The sequence below is a fragment of the Oncorhynchus masou genome, chromosome 31 (assembly GCF_036934945.1).
Source record: "Oncorhynchus masou masou isolate Uvic2021 chromosome 31, UVic_Omas_1.1, whole genome shotgun sequence".
Lineage (NCBI taxonomy): Eukaryota > Metazoa > Chordata > Actinopteri > Salmoniformes > Salmonidae > Oncorhynchus > Oncorhynchus masou.
The window spans coordinates 80,868,476-80,890,590 of NC_088242.1; the positions used below are offsets into that span (position 1 = coordinate 80,868,476).

At 43.5% G+C, this 22,115-nt stretch overlaps 2 protein-coding genes across 2 annotated transcripts in view; one reads left to right on the forward strand and one right to left on the reverse strand.

Moving 5' to 3' along the window:
* LOC135525302 (transmembrane protein 117-like) overlaps positions 1-22,115 on the forward strand; it is an 89,055-nt gene that overhangs the window by 14,106 nt on the left and 52,834 nt on the right. The gene's annotated exons all lie outside the window — the stretch shown is intronic.
* LOC135524862 (P2Y purinoceptor 1-like) lies at positions 12,851-20,474 on the reverse strand. Its single transcript, XM_064952719.1, has 2 exons — positions 20,015-20,474; positions 12,851-13,857 (listed from the first exon to the last, which is right to left on the reverse strand). Exons 1-2 carry the CDS (start codon positions 20,472-20,474, stop codon positions 12,851-12,853), a joined length of 1,467 nt encoding a protein of 488 aa, XP_064808791.1.

Consider the following 22,115-nt stretch of genomic DNA (forward strand, 5'->3'; position numbering starts at 1 on the left):
ACTGGCCCAACGCCCTAACTAGGTTACCTGCCGCCCCATATTAAAGGATATTGTTGTCCCCCAACTACATAATTACTATTTCTATTTACTGTTTCATCTTGAAGATGTTAAATTCTAGCAAGGGCCCCAGTTTGAACGTCTGTTTTCTGGAATATAATACTTTCAAAAGTGTTTTGACACTGTTCTTTGGCATCAACTCAACTCGCCGTGTTTGGAGGAGGAGGAATGCTGCCTATGACCCCTAGAACACCATCCCCACCGTCACCATCCCCACCGTGAAGGTGGAAACATTATGCTTTGGGGGTGTTTTTATGCTAGGGGGACAGGACAGCTACACCAAACTGTGTTTAAACGTATCTGGCTAAGGTGTATGTAAACTTCTGACTTCAACTGTACATGACGTGTACTAAGTCATGTTTTGCAGAGGGGTCAAATACATATTTCCCTCATTAAAATGCAAATCAATTTATAACATTTTTGACAAGTGTTTTTCTGGATTTTTGAACAGTCTCTCACTGTTCAAATTAACCTACCATTAAAATTATAGAAGGATCATTTCTTTGTCAGTGGGCAAACGTACAAAATCAGCAGGGAATCAAATACTTTTTTACCTCACTGTAGGTATCAATGGCACAATGCATCATCTATCCTGCTCTATAGATAAACACAGACACTTGACAAAGGTAGAATTTCCCCCCTCTCCCTCCTTGCTTGGCATATCTTTTGTGAGAGACAATCTCTCTGAATGACATGGCAATATGTGCATGGCCAGCACCAGAACTAATCAGTTGGACAGGTGTTTGATTTCCATTGGGGCACCTTTTCTTGACAGGACCTCCTACGTGTGCATGCACTGCACAATTACTTTTAAAACGAGAACCGCTGGGCCTCGATGGACCCCCGCTTCAAGCTAATGAGCAGTCATTCTGAATGCAACATTCTAGCAGTGTAATTAATACACGTCATGTACAGTTGAAGTCAGAAGTTTACATACACCTTAGCCAGATACGTTTAAACACAGTTTTTCCAATTGCTGACATTTAATCCAAATAAAAATTCCCTGTCTTAGGTCAGGATCACCACTTTATTTCAAGAATATGAAAAGTCAGAATAATACTAGCGAGAATGATTTATTTCAGCTTTTATATTTCTTTCATCACATTCCCAGTGGGTCAGATGTTTACATACACTCAATTAGTATTTGGTAACATTGCCCTTTAATTGTTTAACTTGGGTATAAACGTTTCGGGTAGCCGTCCACAAGCTTCCCACAATCAGTTGGTGAATTTTGTCCATTACTCCTGACAGAGCTGGTGTAACTGAGTCAGGTTTGTAGGCTTCCTTGCTAGCACACGCTTTTTCAGTTCTGTCCCCACATTTTCTATATGATTGAGGTCAGGGCTTTGTGATGGCCGCTCCAATACCTTGACTTTGTTGTCCTTAAGCCATTTTGCCACAACTTTGGAAGTATGCTTGGGGTCATTGTCCATTTGGAAGACCCATTTGCGACCAAGCTTCAACTTCCTTACTGGTCTTGAGATGTTGCTTCAATATTGTGGGGCAAAAAAGTATTTAGTCAGCTGCCAATTGTGCAAGTTCTCCCACTTAAAAAGATGAGAGGCCTGTAATTTCACAAAATGAGAAAAAAATATATCCAGAAAATCACATTGTAGGATTTTTAATTTATTTGCAAATTATTGTGGATAATAAGTATTTGGTCACCTACAAACAAGCAAGATTTCTGGCTCTCACAGACCTGTAACTTCTTCTTTAAGAGGCTCCTCTGTCCTCCACTCGTTACCTGTATTAATGGCACCAGTTTGAACTTGTTATCAGTGTAAAAGACACCTGTCCACAACCTCAAACAGTCACACTCCAAAATCCATTATGGCCAAGACCAAAGAGCTGCATTCTGCAGCGATACACCATCCCATCTTTTTGCGCTTTTTGGGACTATCATCTGTTTTTCAACAGGACAATGACCCAAAACACACCTCCAGGCTGTGTAAGGGTATTTGACCAAGAAGAGTGATGGAGTGCTGCGTCAGATGACCTGGCCATCACAATCACCTGACCTCAACCAAATTGAGATGGTTTGGGATGAGTTGCACCGCAGAGTGATGGAAAAGCAGCCAACCATTGCTCAGCATATGTGGGAACTCCTTCAAGACTTTTATCAAAATTGGATTTGTTTTCAAATAATTTGTGGGTCTGTGTAATCTGAGGGAAATATGTGTCTCTAATATGGTCATAATGTCACACCCTGATCTGCTTCACCTGTCCTAGTGATTGTCTCCACACCCTCCAGGTGTCGCTTATTTTCCCCAGAATATTTATCCCTGTGTTTCCTGTCTCTCTGTGTCTCTCTAATTTTGCACGCCCAATTTTTCAGTTTTTGATTTGTTAAAAAAGTTTGAAATATCCAATAAATGTCGTTCCACTTCATGATTGTGTCCCACTTGTTGTTGATTCTTCACAAAAAAATACAGTTTTATATCTTTATGTTTGAAGCCTGAAATGTGGCAAAAGGTCGCAAAGTTCAAGGGGGCCGAATACTTTCGCAAGGCACTGTAGATACTTTTGTACCTGCTTCCTCCAGCATCTTCACAAGGTCCTTTGCTGTTGTTCTGGGATTGATTTGCAGTTTTTGCACCAAAGTGATTTCATCTCTAGGAGACAGAACGCGTCTCCTTCCTGAGCGGTATGATGGCTGCGTGGTCCTATGGTGTTTAACTTGCATTCTATTTTTTGTACAAATGAACGTGGTACCTTCAATCATTTGGAAATTGCTCCCAATTGACTTGTGGAAGTCTACAAAAAATGTTCTGAGGACTTTTGATTTTCCCATGATGCCAAGCAAGGAGGCACTGAGTTTGAAGGTTGGCCTTGAAATAAATCCACAGGTTCACCTCCAATTGACTCAAATGATGTCAATTAGCCTATCAGAAGCTTCTGAAGCTATGACATCATTTTCCGGAATTTTCCAAACTGTTTAAATGCACAGTCTACTTAGTGCATGTTAACTTCTGACCACTGGAATAAGTTAAATAATCTGTCTGTAAACAATTGTTGGAAAAATTACTTGCGTCATGCACAAAGTAGATGTCCTAACCAACTTGTCACAACTATAGTTTGTTAACAAGAAATTTGTGGAGTGGTTGAAAAATAGTTTTAATGACTCCAACCAAAGTGTGTGTAAACTTCCGACTTCAACTGTATGTTCAATAGTTTTTTTCATACTAAAAAATAATATAAAATAATGCCACTGAATTCTATGCAAATCTTGTCTGCTAAATGAACCAGTGTAGCCCACAGCCAAACTATATGGCATAGCCAGATCAGGGCCTAACCTATGGATAACTCAGAGTATGCTATTCTGTTCTTCGATAATAGACTACATTTTCTTCAAATCATGTTTCTAGACCTGTCTAAAATAAATTATGGATTTATTGTGATGGTGTAGGCTTTATTTAAATTGATTTATTAGACTTCTTTAAACTTAGATGTTCCAGAGGTCTGCATCAGTGCCTTGTAGGCTATGCGTGGAAGCCAGGAGATGATAAATGTGTTTATTTTGATTAATGGTCAATTACCGTGAGACCGGCAGTTATTTGCTTGACAATCACCGGCTACAAAATTTAATAAGCACTAGTGACATACATGCGATGCTTACATGTTTCACATAAAGAGAACAAGGGTTGAGGGAATAGGAAATGTTTTTCCAAAACAAATTTGGGGTTTTCGGTAACAGAACTTTTCAGAAACAATATTTTTTTGTGGGGGACAGCCCTATATTTCACTGAAACGATTTGTCCGGGAAGTTGTCTCAAAGGGATTTGTTTTGTTGCCTGATGGTTTCAATAGTTTTCTACACTACTTTCCTTCCATCAATAGCATTTCTTAATATTATGCATTAATTTTGGTCTTGATACCTCCTGATTGAGTATTGCTCTGTTCAAGTAAACTGGGAATTTGCTGGTATCTGATAGGGGTGTCAGTGGGCTAACTGTGAATGCACTGGGTTGAGGTGACAAAGTAATCTACAGTATGACAAAGTAATCTACAGTATTGCTGCCAAGGGATGAGCTGTAGGTGTACCAACCCTAGGAGTCCCCTTAAAGCCTACCATTGACTCTGTACAGACCCAGCGTGTGACAGAGCTGTAGGAGTTGTGACCCGTTTTTGTTGTGTCTAGGGGGGCATATTGGCATATTGGGGTGGGAATGCTGTCACCTCCAGGTACAGTGCCTTCAGAAAGCATTCACACCCCTTTACTTTTTCCACATTTGTGGCCAACCGGCTCGATTTGAAGTAGTGTTTTTTTACATTTGATAAAAGTAAAGACTAAAGCTATAAAATGGTATATCATATACTACATTTGAGGAACAATGGGAAAGTAATTCTGCTTTGAAAGTTGATAAACTGGTAACCTCACTTTTGAGAAAATGGCCCTTGAATGTTTTGGTACCTACTGGAGAACTCTAATTGTCTACACCCATTTCATTATCGTTCACACCCTTTTATGCTTTAGCCCCACCCATCTCTTTAAGAATTCACATGTGAGGCTATGTACTAAAAAATCAAATATTTCAAGTCTAAAGGCTGGCTTATACTACGGGTTGGTTCTGGACTTTTCTAAACTCAGAGCGTTGTCAGATTGGCCGTTTGTAAATTCAGAGTGTTTTGCTCTCGGAGCGCACACTGGACACTCTGGCCGAAAAGTCGGGCTGATCTGAGCGTCCTGACCTAATAACAGCAGTCAAGCACCCAAGCTAACTGGCTAATGTTGGCTAGCTACTTCCAGACACAAGTGAGAGAACAGCTCACTCTGACCATTTTACTCGCCCTAGCAGAGCTGGTTTATGTTATCCAGAGCGATGGTGACTGCAGCTGTGCTGCTGGCAAAAATTTAATTACACTTTTTTGCCAATGTTTACTGACACCGGCCATATTCAACGGGTGTTGAGCGTTCGTAATTTGGCAGTTATTATGCGCTCTGGCACACAGACTAGAGTTCTCTGAAATCGGAGAAGATAGACGTAGCTGGTAAATTCGATCTGGCTATTAACAGTTGTCGCAGTGACATCATAAACATTCTATTGAAATGGTTACTTGCATAGTGGAGTCTTTTTGTTTAGACAGGTAGCTAGTTAGTGTTGGGGATTAATCAGAATTAGTTGGGTAACATAGATAAAATGTTTTATTTTCATAATATGCTTGTGCGATACTTGTCATTAGAATGTATCTCTTTGGACTATTGGGTTGGCAGTTTGCAGTTATCCCTTCTCAGCTAGGGCTCAGTTACTTGGGGCCCAGAGAGGGGAGAGGTCAGGCTTGTCGTATCTGTGAATGTTTCTGTAACTATTCCTAAACCATGCGAAGGGATGGCGTGATTAATGGGGAACCAGTTAGTTGGCTCCACAATGTCTGTATGCCAGTCACTCCCTACTTTTCCCATTTGGGGGAAGAGTATGGCAGTGTCTGGAACTATTGTATGTCCACTCTGATGTTGCCCTTCTCTTGACCTAGTATAAGACCTAGAGGCTCACCCTCCTCCTTGAGCTTGTCCAGGAGGGGGTGTATTTGAGATGGGAGTATCTGGAATTGACATATGCCATTGCGGTGGCATGGTAGTGGTTAGAGCGTTGGACGAGTAACCGGAAGGTTGCAAGTTCAAACCCCCGAGCTGGCAAGGTACAAATCTGTCGTTCTGCCCCTGAACAGGCAGTTAACCCACAGTTCCTAGGCCGTCATTGAAAATAAGAATTTGTTCTTAACTGACTTGCCTAGTTAAATAAAGGTAAAATAAATAAAAATTGGATGAGGTAATGTTTTGGTAATATGAAGTACCAAGAACGAGATTAGAACCTTGTCTTAGAGAGCAAATTAAATGATAATTTATAGCTAATGCCATCTGGCTATGGGATACTCCTCTCAAGTAAAAGTCTTCCTTGGTGCAGTTTTCCTAAGACCTGTGATTCGTCATTGTGAGTTGAGAGGGGTGGATCTTTGCTATAAAAGATCTCAGTTGCCATTATGTTGACACTCTCAGAATTCATTTATAGACACTGAATTGATCTGAGTCAAAGGGCTATGGTGAAGCTCATATTATTAAAATATGAAGTTTAAAGTATAACTCTGACTTGTGTGTGGTTTGTAACCTCTCCTTTCACTTAGTAATACAGGAAATTACCACGACATTAGCTAAACAATCAATCATAATCCCAACTCATAATGTTACTAACCTGCATGAATCTGCTAACCAACCAGGTTCAATGTTAGCTAGCTAACATTAGGCTATAACTATCAATTAAAAGGGCACTGAGATACGAATAATATTACAACACAGATCATACATGTAATGTTAGCTAGCTATCCAGCCAGCTAATGTTAGCTAGCTATCTAACAGTAGAATTTCTGACTTTCTGACTAAATTAGAAATGTGTAATATCTGAAAATGTAGCTAGCTAGACTCTCTTACCCGTATACATGGATGGATGCTTCTCCCTCTGTCATGGATGCCATGGTTGTCCTTAGTTTGAAGATGTAATCTGGAGACAGGTGTTTTATACAACACAGCCTTCTGTGTGATCTCTTTTATTTGCAATCAAACGCCACAATTTTCTCCATCTCCTTAGCTATCATACTCTAATTTCACTGATTTCAAAACTCGGTCCTCCAAAAAGTGGAGAGCAATGCTTATGCAGTTCCACTATGTGATATCTTTCAAAAAAAGCTGCTTTAGAAAGGATTACCTACACATACTGGAAAGCTCATATTATAGACAGAAGCCAGCTACATGGCAGACCAATCCGAGCTCATCTCTCGGCATGTCCAGCCTACTCATTATCTCAGCTAATCATGGCTAGCAGGAAGGTTTCTGTCTTTTTCCATGGCTAAACCAACTAGTCTCGTAATTTAACAATTTTATTCGTATTTACAGATGACATACAAGTTTGTTATTAAAGGCAAAGGAAAGTTCACATGTTCCAGAAGGCATTTCTGCCCCAAAAACGTTCATACGTTCAAATGGTGCTCCTGTGATGTAGTGACGCGCGTTTCCTGAAACAATTCACATTTTGGTGTTACAGCTTGAATTTAAAATGGATACAAATTTAGATTTTGTGTCACTGATCTACAATACCCCATAATGTCAAAGTGGAATATTTGTTTGTGTTTTTTCCCCTCTCAACTGAATAAAAAAAACAAACCTGAAATGTCTTCAGTCAAAAAGTATTCAATCCCTTTTTTATGGCAAGCCTAAATAAGTTCAGTAGTAAAAATGTGCTTAACAAATCACATAAGTTGCATGGACTCATTCTGTGTTGAGTAATAGTGGTTAACATTTTTTTTATGATTACCCCATCTCTGTACCCCACACATACAATTGCAGTTAATTCAGAAAATATTCACACCCCTTGATTTTCCCCCTATTTTGTTGTGTTACAGGCTGAATTTAAAATGGATTAAATTGCGATTTTCTGTCAGTGGCCTACACACAATACCCCATAATGTCAAAGCGGAATTATGTTGTTAGAAACTTTTACAAATTAATAAAGCATGGGGATTTGGGGGTTTCCAAAGCTTCACAAAGAAGGGCACCTATTGGTAGATGGGTAATAATAAAAATAGCAGACATTGAATATCCCTTTTGAAGTGAAGTTATTAATTACACTTTGGATGGTGTATCAATACACCCAGTCACTACAAAGATGCAGGCGTCTTTCCTAACTCGGTTGCTGGAGAGGATGGAAACCGGTGATTTTGGCGATGTCACGCCCTGGTCGAAGTATATTGTGTTTGTCTGCATTTATTTGGTCAGGCCAGGGTATGACATGGGTTTTTTGTGGTGTGTTTTGTCTTGGGGGTGTATAGCATAGTCTATGGCTGCCTGAGGCGGTTCTCAATCAGTCAGGTGATTATCGTTGTCTCTGATTGGGAAACATATTTAGGCAGCCATATTCTTTGAGTATTTTGTGGGTGATTGTTCCTGTCTCTGTGTTTGTTGTCACCAGATAGGCTGTATAGGTTTTCACGTTCCGTTTGTTGTTTTTGTATAGTTCGTTTTTTCATTCATTCATTAAACATGTCTCAAAAATACCACGCTGCATTTTGGTCCGCTTCTCTTCCACCAGACGAAAGGCGTTACAGGTGATTTTAAAACATTTACAAGAGCTTAATGGTTGTGATATGAGAAAATTGAGGATAGATCAACAACAATACTAACCTAAATAACAGAGTGAAAAGAGTGAAGCCTGTACTGATGTAAAAAACATGCATCCGGTTTGCAACAAGGCACTAAAGTAATACTGCAAAAAATGTGGCAAAGAAATTAACATTTTGTCCAGAATACAAAGCGTTTGGGTCAAATCCAACACCACACATCACTGAGTACCACTCTTCATATTTTCAAGCATGATAGTGGCTGCATCATGTTGTGGGTTCACTATAACATGATGCAGGATAATAACCCAAATCACTAGGCCAAATATACACTGGAGTTTCTAACCAAGATAACATTGAATATTCCTGAGTGGCCTAGTTACACTTAAATCGCCTTGAAAATATATGGCAAGATTTGAAAATGGCTGTCTAACAACCAACTTGACAAAGCTTGTGTGCAAAGCTCTTAGAGACTTACCCAGATAGACTCACAGCTGTAATAGCTGCCAAAGGTTGATCTTCCCATCTAGGAAGGAGAAGCTGTCATCATTAAAATATGGGGATTCTCTAGGGGGGATATTGGTAGCACACTTGAGGACATTTTGCTCCGTTGAGTTAATTTCCTTATTTATTTCTAGACAGATGTAAAATGCTTCTGTTTTGACTAATTTAATAGAGTGGGTTAGGTCTGATTTATACCAAGTTAGCATACCCCCAGAGTGTAACGGCATTCTTCGTTTGTCGCAAGAAAGTCGGACCGAAATGCAGCGTGTTGGTTACTCATATTTTTTAATGGAACAAACGCGGTACATGAAATAACTGATACAAATACAAAAAACAACAAAACTGAACGTGAAACCTAATTACAGCCTATCTGGTGACACTACACAGAGACAGGAACAATCACCCACGAAATACAAAGTGAAACCCAGGCTACCTAAATATGGTTCCCAATTAGAGACAACGAGAATCACCTGACTCTGATTGAGAACCGCCTCAGGCAGCCAAACCTATGCAACAACCCTACTCAGCCGCAAATCCCAATACCAACAAAACCCCAATACGAAATACAACATAAACCCATGTCACACCCTGGCCTGACCAACAAATAAACTAAAACACAAAAATACTAAGACCAAGGCGTGACAGAATCCCCCCTAAGGTGCGGACTTCCGGATGCACCTCAAAACCATAGGGAGGGTCCGGGTGGGCGTCTGTCCATGGTGGCGGTTCCGGCTCGGGACGTGGACCCCACTCCATAAATGTCATAGTTCCTCCCCTTCGCGTCCTGGGATGATCCACCCTCGCCGCCGACCATGACCTAATAGTCCTCACCCAGAACCCCACTGAACTGAGGAGCAGCTCGGGACTGAGGGGCAGCTCGGGACTGAGGGGCAGCTCGGGACTGAGGGGCAGCTCGGGACTGAGGGGCAGCTCGGGACTGAGGGGCAGCTCGGGACTGAGGGGCAGCTCGGGACTGAGGGGCAGCTCGGGACTGAGGGGCAGCTCGGGACTGAGGGGCAGCTCGGGATTGAGGGGCAGCCCGGGACTGAGGGGCAGCCCAGTACTGAGAGGAAGCCCAGCCAGGCAGTTGAATCCGGCAGATCCTGGCTGACTGGCGGATCTGGAAGAGTCTGGCTGACTGGCGGATCTGGAAGAGTCTGGCTGACTGGCTGGATCTGGAAGGATCTGGAAGAGTCTGGCTGACTGGCGGATCTGGAAGAGTCTGGCTGACTGGCGGATCTGGAAGAGTCTGGCTGACTGGCGGATCTGGAAGAGTCTGGCTGACTGGCGGATCTGGAAGAGTCTGGCTGACTGGCGGATCTGGAAGAGTCTGGCTGACTGGCGGATCTGGAAGAGTCTGGCTGACTGGCGGATCTGGAAGAGTCTGGCTGACTGGCGGATCTGGAAGAGTCTGGCTGACTGGCGGATCTGGAAGAGTCTGGCTGACTGGCGGATCTGGAAGAGTCTGGCTGACTGGCGGATCTGGAAGAGTCTGGCTGACTGGCGAGTCCTGGCAGACTGACGGCTCTGGCTGCTTCATGCTGACTGACGGCTCTGGCTGCTTCATGCTGACTGACGGCTCTGGCTGCTTCATGCTGACTGACGGCTCTGGCTGCTTCATGCTGACTGACGGCTCTGGCTGCTCCATGCAGATTGACGGCTCTGGCGGCTTCTTGCAGACTGACAGCTCTGACTGTTCCATGCAGACTAACAGCTTTGGCAGCTCCTTGCCGACTGGCAGCTCCTTGCAGACTGGCAGCTCCTTGCAGACTGGCAGCTCCTTGCAGACTGGCAACTCCATGCAGACTGGCAGCTCCTTGCAGACTGGCAGCTCCTTGCAGACTGGCAGCTCCTTGCAGACTGGCAGCTCCTTGCAGACTGGCAGCTCCATGCAGACTGGCAGCTCTGGCAGCTCCATGCAGACTGGCAGCTCCTTGCAGACTGGCAGCTCCTTGCAGACTGGCAGCTCCTTGCAGACTGGCAGCTCCTTGCAGACTGGCAGCTCCTTGCAGACTGGCAGCTCCATGCAGACTGGCAGCTCCATGCAGACTGGCAGCTCTGGCTGCTCCAAGCAGACTGACAGCTCTGGCTGCTCCATGCAGACTGGCAGCTCTAGCTGCTCCATGCAGACTGGCAGCTCTAGCTGCTCCATGCAGACTGGCAGCTCTGGCTGCTCCATGCAGACTGGCAGCTCTGGCTGCTCCATGCAGACTGGCAGCTCTGGCTGCTCCATTCAGACTGGCAGCTCTGGCTGCTCCGAACAGGCAGGAGGCTCCGGCAGCGCTGGAGAGGAGAAAGGCTCCGACAGCGCTGAATAGGCAGGAGACTCCAACAGCGCAGGAGAGGGAGAAAGCGCTGGCTGCGCTGAACAGGCGAGGCGCACTGAAGGCCTGGTGCGTGGTACTGGAACTGGTGGTACTGGATCGAGGACATGCACAGGAAGCCTGGTGCGGGGAGCTGCCATCGGAGGACTGGTGTGTGAAGGTGGCACAGGATGGACTGGACCGTGAAGGTGTACTGGAGAGCCTGAGAGCAGGACTGGCACAGGACGTGCAAGGCTAGGTAGGTACACAGGAGGCCTAGTGCGTGAGGCTGGCACATTTTTCACCAGCCGACTAACACGCACCTCAGGACTAGTATGGAGCGCTGACCCAGGTGCCATTAAATCCCCGACACGCTCCGTCGGACGAATCTTGTACCTAAAGCACCAAACTAGCAACTCCCTCATTACTCTCTCCTCCAATTTCCCCATTAACTCCTTCACAGTCTTTGTTTCGCTCACCTCCAACACCGGTTCTGGTCTCCTCCTTGGCTCCTCACGATAAACAGGGAGAGTTGGCTCAGGTATGTCTCCTGACTCAGCCACTCTCCCTCTGAGCCTCCCCCCAAGAAATTTTTGGGGCTGACCTAGGATAGGATAAGTAATCCTTCTCACCCCCCCCCCCCCCTTAAATTATTTAGATGCACTATTGTAAAGTGGCTGTTCCACTGGATGTCAGAAGGTGAATTCACCAATTTGTAAGTCGCTCTGGATAAGAGCGTCTGCTAAATGACTTAAATGTAAATGTAAATGATTTTCGGGTTTCGCTCTCTGCGCCGCCGTGTCTTTCTTTTCGACTCCATTCTCCTATAGCCCTCTTCGCACTGCTCCAGCGAATCCCAGGCGGGCTCCGGCACTCTCTCTGGGTCGGCCGCCCACCTGTCTATTTCTTCCCACGTCGTATACTCCAAGCCTCTGCTGTCCATAACGTCCTCCTTTCGCTGCTCCAGCTGCCTGTTAACACGCTGCTCGGTCCGTGTGTGGTGGGTGATTCTGTAACGGAGTTCTTCATTTTGTCGCAAGAAAGTCGGACCGAAATGCAGCGTGTTGGTTACTCATATTTTTTTAATGGAACAAACGCGGTACATGAAATAACTGATACAAATACAAAAAACAACAAAACGGAACATGAAACCTAATTACAGCCTATCTGGTGAAACTACACAGAGACAGGAACAATCACCCACGAAATACAAAGTGAAACCCAGGCTACCTAAATATGGTTCCCAATCAGAGACAACGAGAATCACCTGACTCTGATTGAGAACCGCCTCAGGCAGCCAAACCTATGCAACAACCCTACTCAGCCGCAAATCCCAATACCAACAAAACCCCAATACGAAATACTACATAAACCCATGTCACACCCTGGCCTGACCAACAAATAAACTAATACACAAAAATACTAAGACCAAGGCATGACACAGTCTCTTCCCTGTTTCACACCTGGTACAGTAGTTTGGTGGATGGGACTACCAGCTCTCTGTAACCTAGATGGCAACCGGTGGGTCCGTCTCCTCTATACCATGTTTATTGTAGGATGACAATGTCTGTATTTCCAATTTATTTGATGAAGTCTGGGTTCCTGCTCTTTCGCCCAATGGTAGATGACCTAAGACCTTGTATATTCCAGGATGAGATAGCAAAAGGACATCATTAAAATAAATGATCAATATTTAAATATTTGATTTGGTTGGCCAAGGAGGTAAGTTAGGTGTGCCAGGCCCACTAACGCCTGCACATAACACCGGCCCTTGATATGTGTCTTATTAAATCATCAAATAAAACGATCAAACTATTTTGTAGTTTACTAAATGTATTGAATTGAATAAAGCTGACTATAATAGAAGGCCCTTTCCGCTGTCACCCCTCCACCTCTACCCTCCTGCTACGCCTGCAGCATAGCGCCCTGTGGTGGCCCCTCCTGAGGGCCTGCAGTCTCCTCTGGAACCTGTCACTGGCCAGGATGTACAGCATGGGGTCCAGGCAGCTACTCACGCTGCACATGGCCTCGAAGAACTCATAGGAGGCATAGAGGACGTGCACGTTGGCGGGAGTTACCTGGTCGTGGATCCTCATGAACACCAGGGTCATGATCATGACGTGGTAGGGCACGAAGGACACCACGAACACCAGCAGGGCAGCGGTGATGAGCAGCAGGGGTTTCCCCACCCACTGACACCCGCCACAACCCCTTCTCTTTCCCCTGGGCATTCCTCGTAACACCCGCACTGTCATCACATAGAAGGCTAGCATGACACTGAACGGCAGGGCGAAGCCCACCAGAGTCCTGATGATGGAAATGGTTTTGACATAGACGAATGGACCCTGGATGTGGTCCATGCACACGGTCACATTCTCCGGTCTTTGGATAGCGAAGTTCAAGAAGAGTTCAGGGATGGAGCCCAGGAAGAGGAAGACCCAGACGCAGGCGGAGCAGAGCTTGGCTTTGCCTACGTCCCACCACCGGCGGGAGCTGATTGGGTGCACGGTGCCGGCGTAGCGATCGAAGCTGATCAGAGTGAGGAAGAGAATACTACCGTAGATGTTGATGTTGAAGAAGATCTTCTTGAGTTGGCAGAAGGTCTGGATGTCCTTGAGGAAGGGCCTCTGGAGGCTGAAGTAGATGGTGAAGGGCAGGGTGAAGATCCAGGCGGAGTCACACATGGCCAGGTTGAGTAGGAACACGTTGCTGGTGGACAGACTACGTGTCCTCATGAAGCAGGTGTAGTTGAACAGCGCCGCCACGTTACCCAGGATGCCCAGGGGCAGGGTGAAGGTGAAGAGAACGAGGAGGACATAGCAGTACCAATGGCCGTTCTTAAACTGGCTGCAGAATGCTTCCGACTGGTTTAGGGGCAGGAACGGTACTGTGGGGGTGGGAAAAGACAATAGACAGTAACTTAAAAACATATTGATTTCAAACAGCTTGCATTTACCCCAAAACATTACCTCTGTTGTTGTGGGATGGGGACATTTACAAGATCACTTAATACAGTATAAAAACATAATCAAGGGTAGCCTTTCATGCCATATATAATTACATGCATTTCAGTTGATCCACATCAAGGTTATTCTAGCCAAGGTTCAGCCAGGATATATCATTATCATTAAATCAGGTCCCCTGCCTGCCTGTCTCCAAACCTTCTCAACCCCATCCACCCCCTCAGTCCTGCTGTGACCAGTCACCAGGAAGTGACAGCCTGGCTATTGTACTGTATGTGCTGAGAATAATGAGCCCTGGATTTCACTGTTGATCTATTACCTTCAATATAGAAACGTGCTGTTTGCTTTCAATCAAGACTGGCCATGCATGCAAAGGTTACATTAACTTTTATCACATTTCAACATAGTGTCTGTGACGCTGAGAGTGACAGGATAGTTTTTTCACTCGATTTTTAGAGATGTAAAGACTAATTCTGAACTTTATACACATGGAATGTCCTAAATGTCTTAAGTATTTTTTGTGGACATTTAGCATTTTCTGTCATCCTTCTCATCACAAAACTTTACAAACATACTGATAAGCATTTAGCAAATTAATACTATACCCATTCAAAAGACCACATTCGGTGCATCAAAGCTGGGACTGAGAGATTGATAAACAGCTTTTATCTCCAGGCCATCAGACTGTTAAACAGTCACCACTAGCCGGCCTCCGTCGAGTACCCTACAGTGAACCTTAGTCACTGATACTAGCCGGCTACCACCCGGTACTCTACGCTGCACCTTAGCGACTGCTGCCCTATGTACATAGTCATCGAACACTGGTCACTTTAATAATGTTTACACTAATTTACCCACTTTATATGTATATACTGTATTCATGCCTCATCATATATAGCTACTTCAGTATACAGCTTTTCTGTTCATATACTGTCCATACGGTCTATACACACCATTATTTGTATATATATTTATATACATTATACAGTATGTATATATATTTATATTCCGGACTCTGACATTAACCGTTCTGATATTTCTTAATATCTTATTTAAAAAAAATCATAATCATTTGGATTATGTGTGTATTGTTTTGTATTGATAGGTATTACTGCACTTGTTTGAGCTAGAAACACAAGCATTTTGCTGCACCTGCGATAACATCTGTAAATCTATGTACGTGACCAAAAAACTACAACACAAATAACACAATAAATAATGTTTTGATGGCCACAAACTACCGTCATTGCTCAAAAATATATGTATGAATGTATCTGTACAGGTATACACCATGATGTATCAGTGAATCATAATGTGGGTGTGAAAGAATGAATGAGGAGCTGTTCTTACCCTGTTTAATAAACAGCGAGTTATTGATGAGCAGTTGTATCATGATGACAGGAGAGACAGTGTTCGGGTCTCAGGTCTCACTCACTCACTCATTCTGTCACTCACTCAATCATTCTGTCACTCACTTAGTTGAACACCTCCACCAGCTGTGTACTTCTCATCAGTCTGGGGCTGAGGCTGGTGACAGGTTGCCTGTCTGTGTGTGCCGCCCATTGTGCGTGTGTGTGTTTTTGATTGATTGCCTGCTCCAGTTTGCCCATGTGTGTTTGTATTTTAGCTGTCTGGCACCAACGTTCCTGCTTGCATGCTTGTTGACAGAAAAAGATTGGAGGGTTTTTTGTCTTTTTCTGTTTTTGTGCCATGACCTTTGTTTAATGTTCATTTATAATTTATTATTCCACTGATTTGCTAGAATTAAACAGGGGTAACCAGCGTGGTCATGCACATATCACGTTTAACGATTTCCACATTTACATGATGGTCAATATTAATTCTGTATAATTAAAAAAGGGGCTCCTTTTCAGTTCTGTTGTACTATCACTATATCACCACTAGATGGAAACAACCACACATTTTAGAATTTTGATGGAAGCTGTCGTGGTCAAGAGTCAGTCTCAAAATTGAATCAAATTATATTTGTCACATGCTTCGTAGACAACAGGTGTAGACCAACAGTGAAATGCTTAGTTACGGATCCTTTTCCAACAATGCAGAGTTAAAGATAAGATAAAAAATAGAAATTGTGACGAGGAATAAATACACAGTGAATAACAAACAAAAATAAGAGTAAAAATAAGATGGCTCTGTAAAGGGAGTACAAGTACCGAGTCGATATGCAGGGGTACGAGGTAATTGAAGTAGCTATGGACGGCTCATAATAATGGCCGGTATGGAGTAAATGGAAGTGTATGGTTTGTTACCATTCTATTCACTCTATTCCAGCCATTAAAATACATTCCAGACATTTTTATGAGCTGTCCTCCCCTCAGCAGCCTCCACTGCTGTACATATAGGTAGGGGTAAAGTGACTAGGCAACAGGATTGATAATAGACAGTAGCAGCAGTGTGTGTGTGTGTGTGTGTGGCGTCAGTATGCAAGTGTGTGCATGTTATGTGTGTGTGGGCGTTAGTAGTATGTGTGTGGTGGGGTGTGGGTAGTGTGTGTCCAGTGTGTGTGCATAGAGTCAGTGAAAGAGAGTTGATGCAAAATAGAGTAAATGCAGGTTGTCCGGGTAGCCATTTAATTAGCTATTTAGAAGTCTTGTTTAGAAGTCTTATGGCTTGGGGTGAGAAGCTGTTCAGGGTCCTGTTGGTTCCAGACTTTATGCACGGGTACTGCTTGCCATATATTATCAGAGAGAACAGTCTGTGGCTTGGGTGGCTGGAGTCTTTGACCATTTTTTGGGCCTTCCTCTAACACTGCCTGATATAGATGTCCTGGATGGCAGGGGGCTCGGTCCCAGTGATTTACTGGGCCATATGCACTATACTCTGTAGCGCCTCGCGGTCGCATGCAAAGCAGTTGCCATACAGTACCAAGCAGTGAACCAGTCTGACTCTTCAAGATGCCCCAGATGGTACAGCTGTAGAACTTTTTGAGGTTCTGAGGGCTGTCATAACTCTCCCGTGTGAATCCAAAGATCAGGTTACAATGGATCAACATCTACCAGATCACTCTCACCTGCAGAGGGGAGGAGGGATTGATGTAGGGGTTTTGTGACACCTCACACCCAGTTGTAAATTGTAAATAAATTGGACTCTTTTTGGTCTTTAGTAGTGGTGATTGGAATGTTCCTTTGTTAAAGAGGCATTTTGCCGACCAAAAACTCTAATGTCCACAAGTGAACACTGGGACAATATTTCTAACATCTGAATGTGGGGAATGATGAGAGATGGTCTATTGAAAACTAATGTTGATTTTGTGATGTCATTAAAAATGGTATAAACATTTTGACAAAATTATTGTAACTTGAACAGTATACACACTGTATATGTCAGGTTTTCGTCCTTACGCGTAGGAAATATCAAGATGATGATCATATTTATGAATTTGATTTTGAGATATGAATTTGATGAATATGAATATGAATTTGATTTTAGTTTTTAAACGAGATCATAGTTTTGATGATACATTGCCCAGTAAATAGCCATGCTCGAGGGAGCTCAAAGAGTGTGTCAGCATGATGGAAACGCCCCCTTTTTGCCAGTGTATAAAGGATGAGTCGAGAATTAACATATCAGACCAGAAGGACTCTAGCTGCAGCCTAGATCTCCATTGGTTAAGACGAGGTGAAGACGGCAAAGTAGCCTCTCTAGCAATCAATGTTACGGCTGAGTAGCTGTTCTAAGTACTGTATCTAAGAATGTGAATTTAAGTAGGACCACCCTATTACTCTCTTCGAATCCTCATCAACTACACTGCTCTCATCACCCCACTGGGGATCATCGACACAGCTGATTAGCTGCGTTCAGAGGACCCCTCTTCCTGGGAATGAAAGTAAACAATACCCTGTTAGTCTGCTTCAGACTACAGGACAAGAACGTTGTGACCTCTTGTGTACAATCAGAGCCTTACACTTAAGAGCTCGGGAGAAGGCCAATGGAACCCTTTTCACGAAGGCATGTGTCCAAAAGAGATAAACGACGAAGGAGACATCCAAACACGTAAATACATTCATTACTTTGTCGTGTCTTTGGCTATGCCGGATTAAGTGATATGATATGCTATTCTATAAAATCCTTTCTCCGTAATTAATATTACCCGATTTGAGCTAATCATGTAAATGTAATTAACTAGAGAGTCGGGGCACCAAGAAATAATATTTATAGAGCTTTTATCTTCCCGAATAAACTCTTAAGGACCTAGTAATATTTTACATCAATAGCAGTCAATATTAATCGTCACCTTAATTCAGTCTCATCTGAAAGCTGTAAATTCTTGGTTATCTTCACGAACCCTGGCTAACAAGATGAATCAGAAATACAAAATTGGGTTTAATTATTTATTTACTAAATACCTACCTAATCACACACAATTACATATACAAAGAATGAATCATACCTTTATTACAAATTACGTCATTAAGGAAAACGTCCCTAGCGGGCGGAACAGATATGACAGCTGGTTACACAAAAGAAAAGGGGATGGGTTTGCGTGAAAGAGCGGGAAGACTGAGGGACAAAGGGAGAAGCTGTGCTATCGTATGCATTCTAAATGACCGCCCATTTGGAAAAGGAAAATGCAATAAATATTTACTCTGAGCTGCGCTTCGGTAGGTTGGTGGTAGATGGAAGGCCGTGTTGCCAAACCGAGTCCTTTGTCCTTTTGAAGAATGTCTCTGGTGGTCAGTTGTATACGTTGTAGTAACGTTGTTGTGTGGTAGAGGGAATACTCTGTCTGTTCTTTCCTAGCCCACGTTTGCAGCTGCTGTTGCTTACTCAACGGCTAGGAGGTATCACTTCTGTAGTGAATAAGAGTTCAAAGTTCATACCATTCGCAACCAAAGCTCAAGCTGAGGTTGGCTTAGTTCTGTCGTTGACATGTTAGTTCTTTTAACGCAGAGGCTGCAGAACTCACATACTTGGAACCGGAGGTTATATTGTCGTCAAGGCTTTATATAGGAAGGGAGAGGAGAGGTGAGGTGTTTGAAAAGTTTTATAAACCATGTTCCTTTACAGGGGCGGGCCACTGATTGAGCAGAGCCCTAACCTTATGAAAACTCAAATCTCTCATTTGGAAGTTAAAATTACATTTCATCTCTTCACCAAAAATTTTATATTCAAACATTTAAATTGAACAACAATTCCATGTGAATCCGATAACTACAATGTGCAGACTTTCCACTGTAGAGTTTGTCATCTTATCATTGATGAGAATGTCTCAGATGACAAACGAACTGACATCATATTCATTAAGTACCACCGCATGTGTTCAATTGGTCGGACTACCAGAAAGTAGTTAATTTACCTCCACCTTCTGATGTTCCCAGAATCTCTATGTTAACCAAGGGGTTTTCAAATTTCACATCAGTAGGTTAGAGAGAGGAAAAAGGGGAGAAGAGGTATTTATGTCTGTCATAAACCTACCCCCAGGCCAACGTCATGACAACTTCTTACCCCAAATGGGCGGTGGTTCGGGGCAAAGATCATGATTACTTTGAGCGTCGTTCCAAGTATATAAGTTTGTCTCTCTTTGATTCTACCTTTGTTCCTCTCTACCCATCCCTCTTTTGATAAACAAGCAATCATGTTGTTGTTAGTCAGCCATCGTATTAAGTTTCTAATCAATAACCTATACCGTGTGTGTATATCCTGTGTTATCATGTAGTTAGGTAGTAAATCAATAATTAAATAGATTTTTGTGGTACGGAATGATCAGTAAAGCTGGGGTTTGTGCATATGCAAGGAGTATGCGACGTTCAGAGTTATGAGACTTTTACCGATATATATCATCTAAAGTTTAATTTGGGAAATTGTAACTCGTTAAACAACTTCTTCAGTGGTGCCCTAAATCCTAATGAGTTAACTGTTACATGATTCATTTAATCGAGTAACAATTAAACCTAGTTAATTGATTTGATACATAAGTCATCAGATGAATGTTTAGTCACGTCACAACAGGGCCCATGCCAATTCTTTTCAGGCTTTTGAAGGGGAAGAGGCATTGTCGTTCCCTCTTCACAACTGTATTGGTGTGTTTGGACCATGATAGGTCTTTAGTGATGTGCACACCGAGGAACTTGAAACTCTTGATCTGCTCCACAACAGCCCTGTCGGTGTGAATGGGGGTGTGCTCGGCCCTCCGTTTCCTGATCGGTTCTTTTGTCTGACTGATATTGAGGGAGAGCTTGTTGTCCTTGCACCACCCTGCCAGGTCTCTGACCTCCTCTCTATAGGCTGTCTCATCATCGTCAGTGACCACAGTTGTGTTTTTGGCAAACTTAATGATGATGTCCACGCGGCCACGCAGTCGTAGTTGAATAGGGAGTACACTGTACGTCTGACGGGCCCCAGTGTTGAGAGCAAGCATGGCGGATGTGTTGTTGCCTACCCTTACCACTTGGGGGTGGCCCAACAGGAAGTCCAGGATACAGTTGCAGAGGGAGGTGTTCAGTCCCAGGGACCTTAGCTTAGTGATGAGCTTCGAGGGCACTATGGTTTTGAATCTTGAGCTGTAGTCAATGAACAGCATTCTCCTGTAGATGTTCCTTTTTCCCAGTGGGAAAGGGCAGTGTGGAGTGCAATAGAGATTGCGTCATCTGTGAATCTATTGGGCGTGGTATGCGATTTGGACTGGGTCCAGGGTGTCTGGGATGATGATGGTGTTGATGTGAGCCATGACCAGCCTTCCAAAGCATTCTATGGCTACAGATGTGAGTGCTACGGGGCGATAAGGGAAAAGGGGATACCTAGTCAGTTTTAGACAGGCTACCTTGGCATTCTTGGGCACAGGGACTATGGTGGTCTGCTTGACACATGTAAGTTAGGGATCATCCACCAGATTCAGCCGTGGGACGAATGTTTCTTGATTGGATGGTCGGGGGGCCAGAACATAATTACAAATAATTTGTAGAAGCCCAAGAAGCCCAAACAGATATAATGTTTGGCTAAAACATAATCATTTTAAACCTTGCTTACATTTGTATATGATCACATGTTCTCTCTATTACAGTATGTATGGAAATACTTGGGAACAGATTTCTTAAATTAGAATAACTTTGAGCTGATTTCCTGGTGTTTGTAGTCTATTATGTCCAACAATAAAAATTAAAATTAGAAACTTGGGGGGCAAAATAAAATCACCCGCGTGTCAAATTCGGCCCAGGGATTTCCATATCCGAGCAGCCATACACAAGCCTAAGATCACCATGTACAATACCAAGCATCGGCTGGACTGGTGTAAAGCTCACCACAATTGGACTCTGGAGCAGAGGATACTCGTTCTCTGGAGTGATGAATCACACTTCCCCATCTGGCAGTCCGACTGCCGAATCTGGGTTTGTCAAATGCCAGGAGAACGCTACCTGCCCAAATCCATAGTGGCAACTGTAGAGGAGGAGTGAAGGAGGAATAAGGGTCTGGGTCTGTTTTTCATGGTTCGGGCTAGGCCCCTTAGTTCCAGTGAAGGGAAATCTTAACGCTACAGCATACAATGACATTCTAGATGATTCTGTGCTTCCAACTTTGTAGCACCAGTTTGGGTGGAGGCCCTTTCCTGTTTCAGCATGACAATGTCCCTGTGCACAAAGCGAGGTCCATACAGAAATAGTTTGTCGAGATCAGAGTGGAATAACTTGTCTGATCTGCACAGTTTCCTGACCTCAACCCCATCAAACGCCTTTGGGATGAATTGGAACACCGACTGCGAGCCAGGCCTAATCGCCCAACATCAAGCAAGTCCCCGCAGCAATGTTCCAACATCTTAGTGGAAAGCCTTCCCAGAAGAGTGGAGGCTGTTATAGCAGCAGAGGGGGGACAACTCCATATTAATGCCGATGATTTTGGAATGAAATGTTCGACAGGCAGACGTCCACATACTTTTGGTCATGTAGTGTAGATCCCAAATTCACAAATCCAGTAAGGCTACATAAGAAACACTTTAAAAAGCAATGAGTCTGATGCAACAGATCAGAACGTTTAGCTTACAATGTCGATAAACTACTATTTCTTCACATTATAAGCGCAGCAATGCGCACAAGGCAGTAGGCTCCTTGCAAATATTCTTTCCATAATGCAATTAGCGGGGCAATGCACATGCGTGTGATTTCATGTGACAGATAAAAATATGTGTCCAAAATTTAGAAAGCGAGGATATCTAATTGGCTACTTTGAA

Coding starts and splice junctions, on each gene's coding strand:
- LOC135524862 (XM_064952719.1), bottom strand. CDS start 20,474: ATGCTGTTCATTGACTACAGCTCAAGATTCAAAACCATAGTGCCCTCG. Junction 13,858..20,014: donor CAAGAGTTTCAAGTTCCTCG/GTGTGCACATCA, acceptor CCACCCCCACAG/TACCGTTCCTGCCCCTAAAC.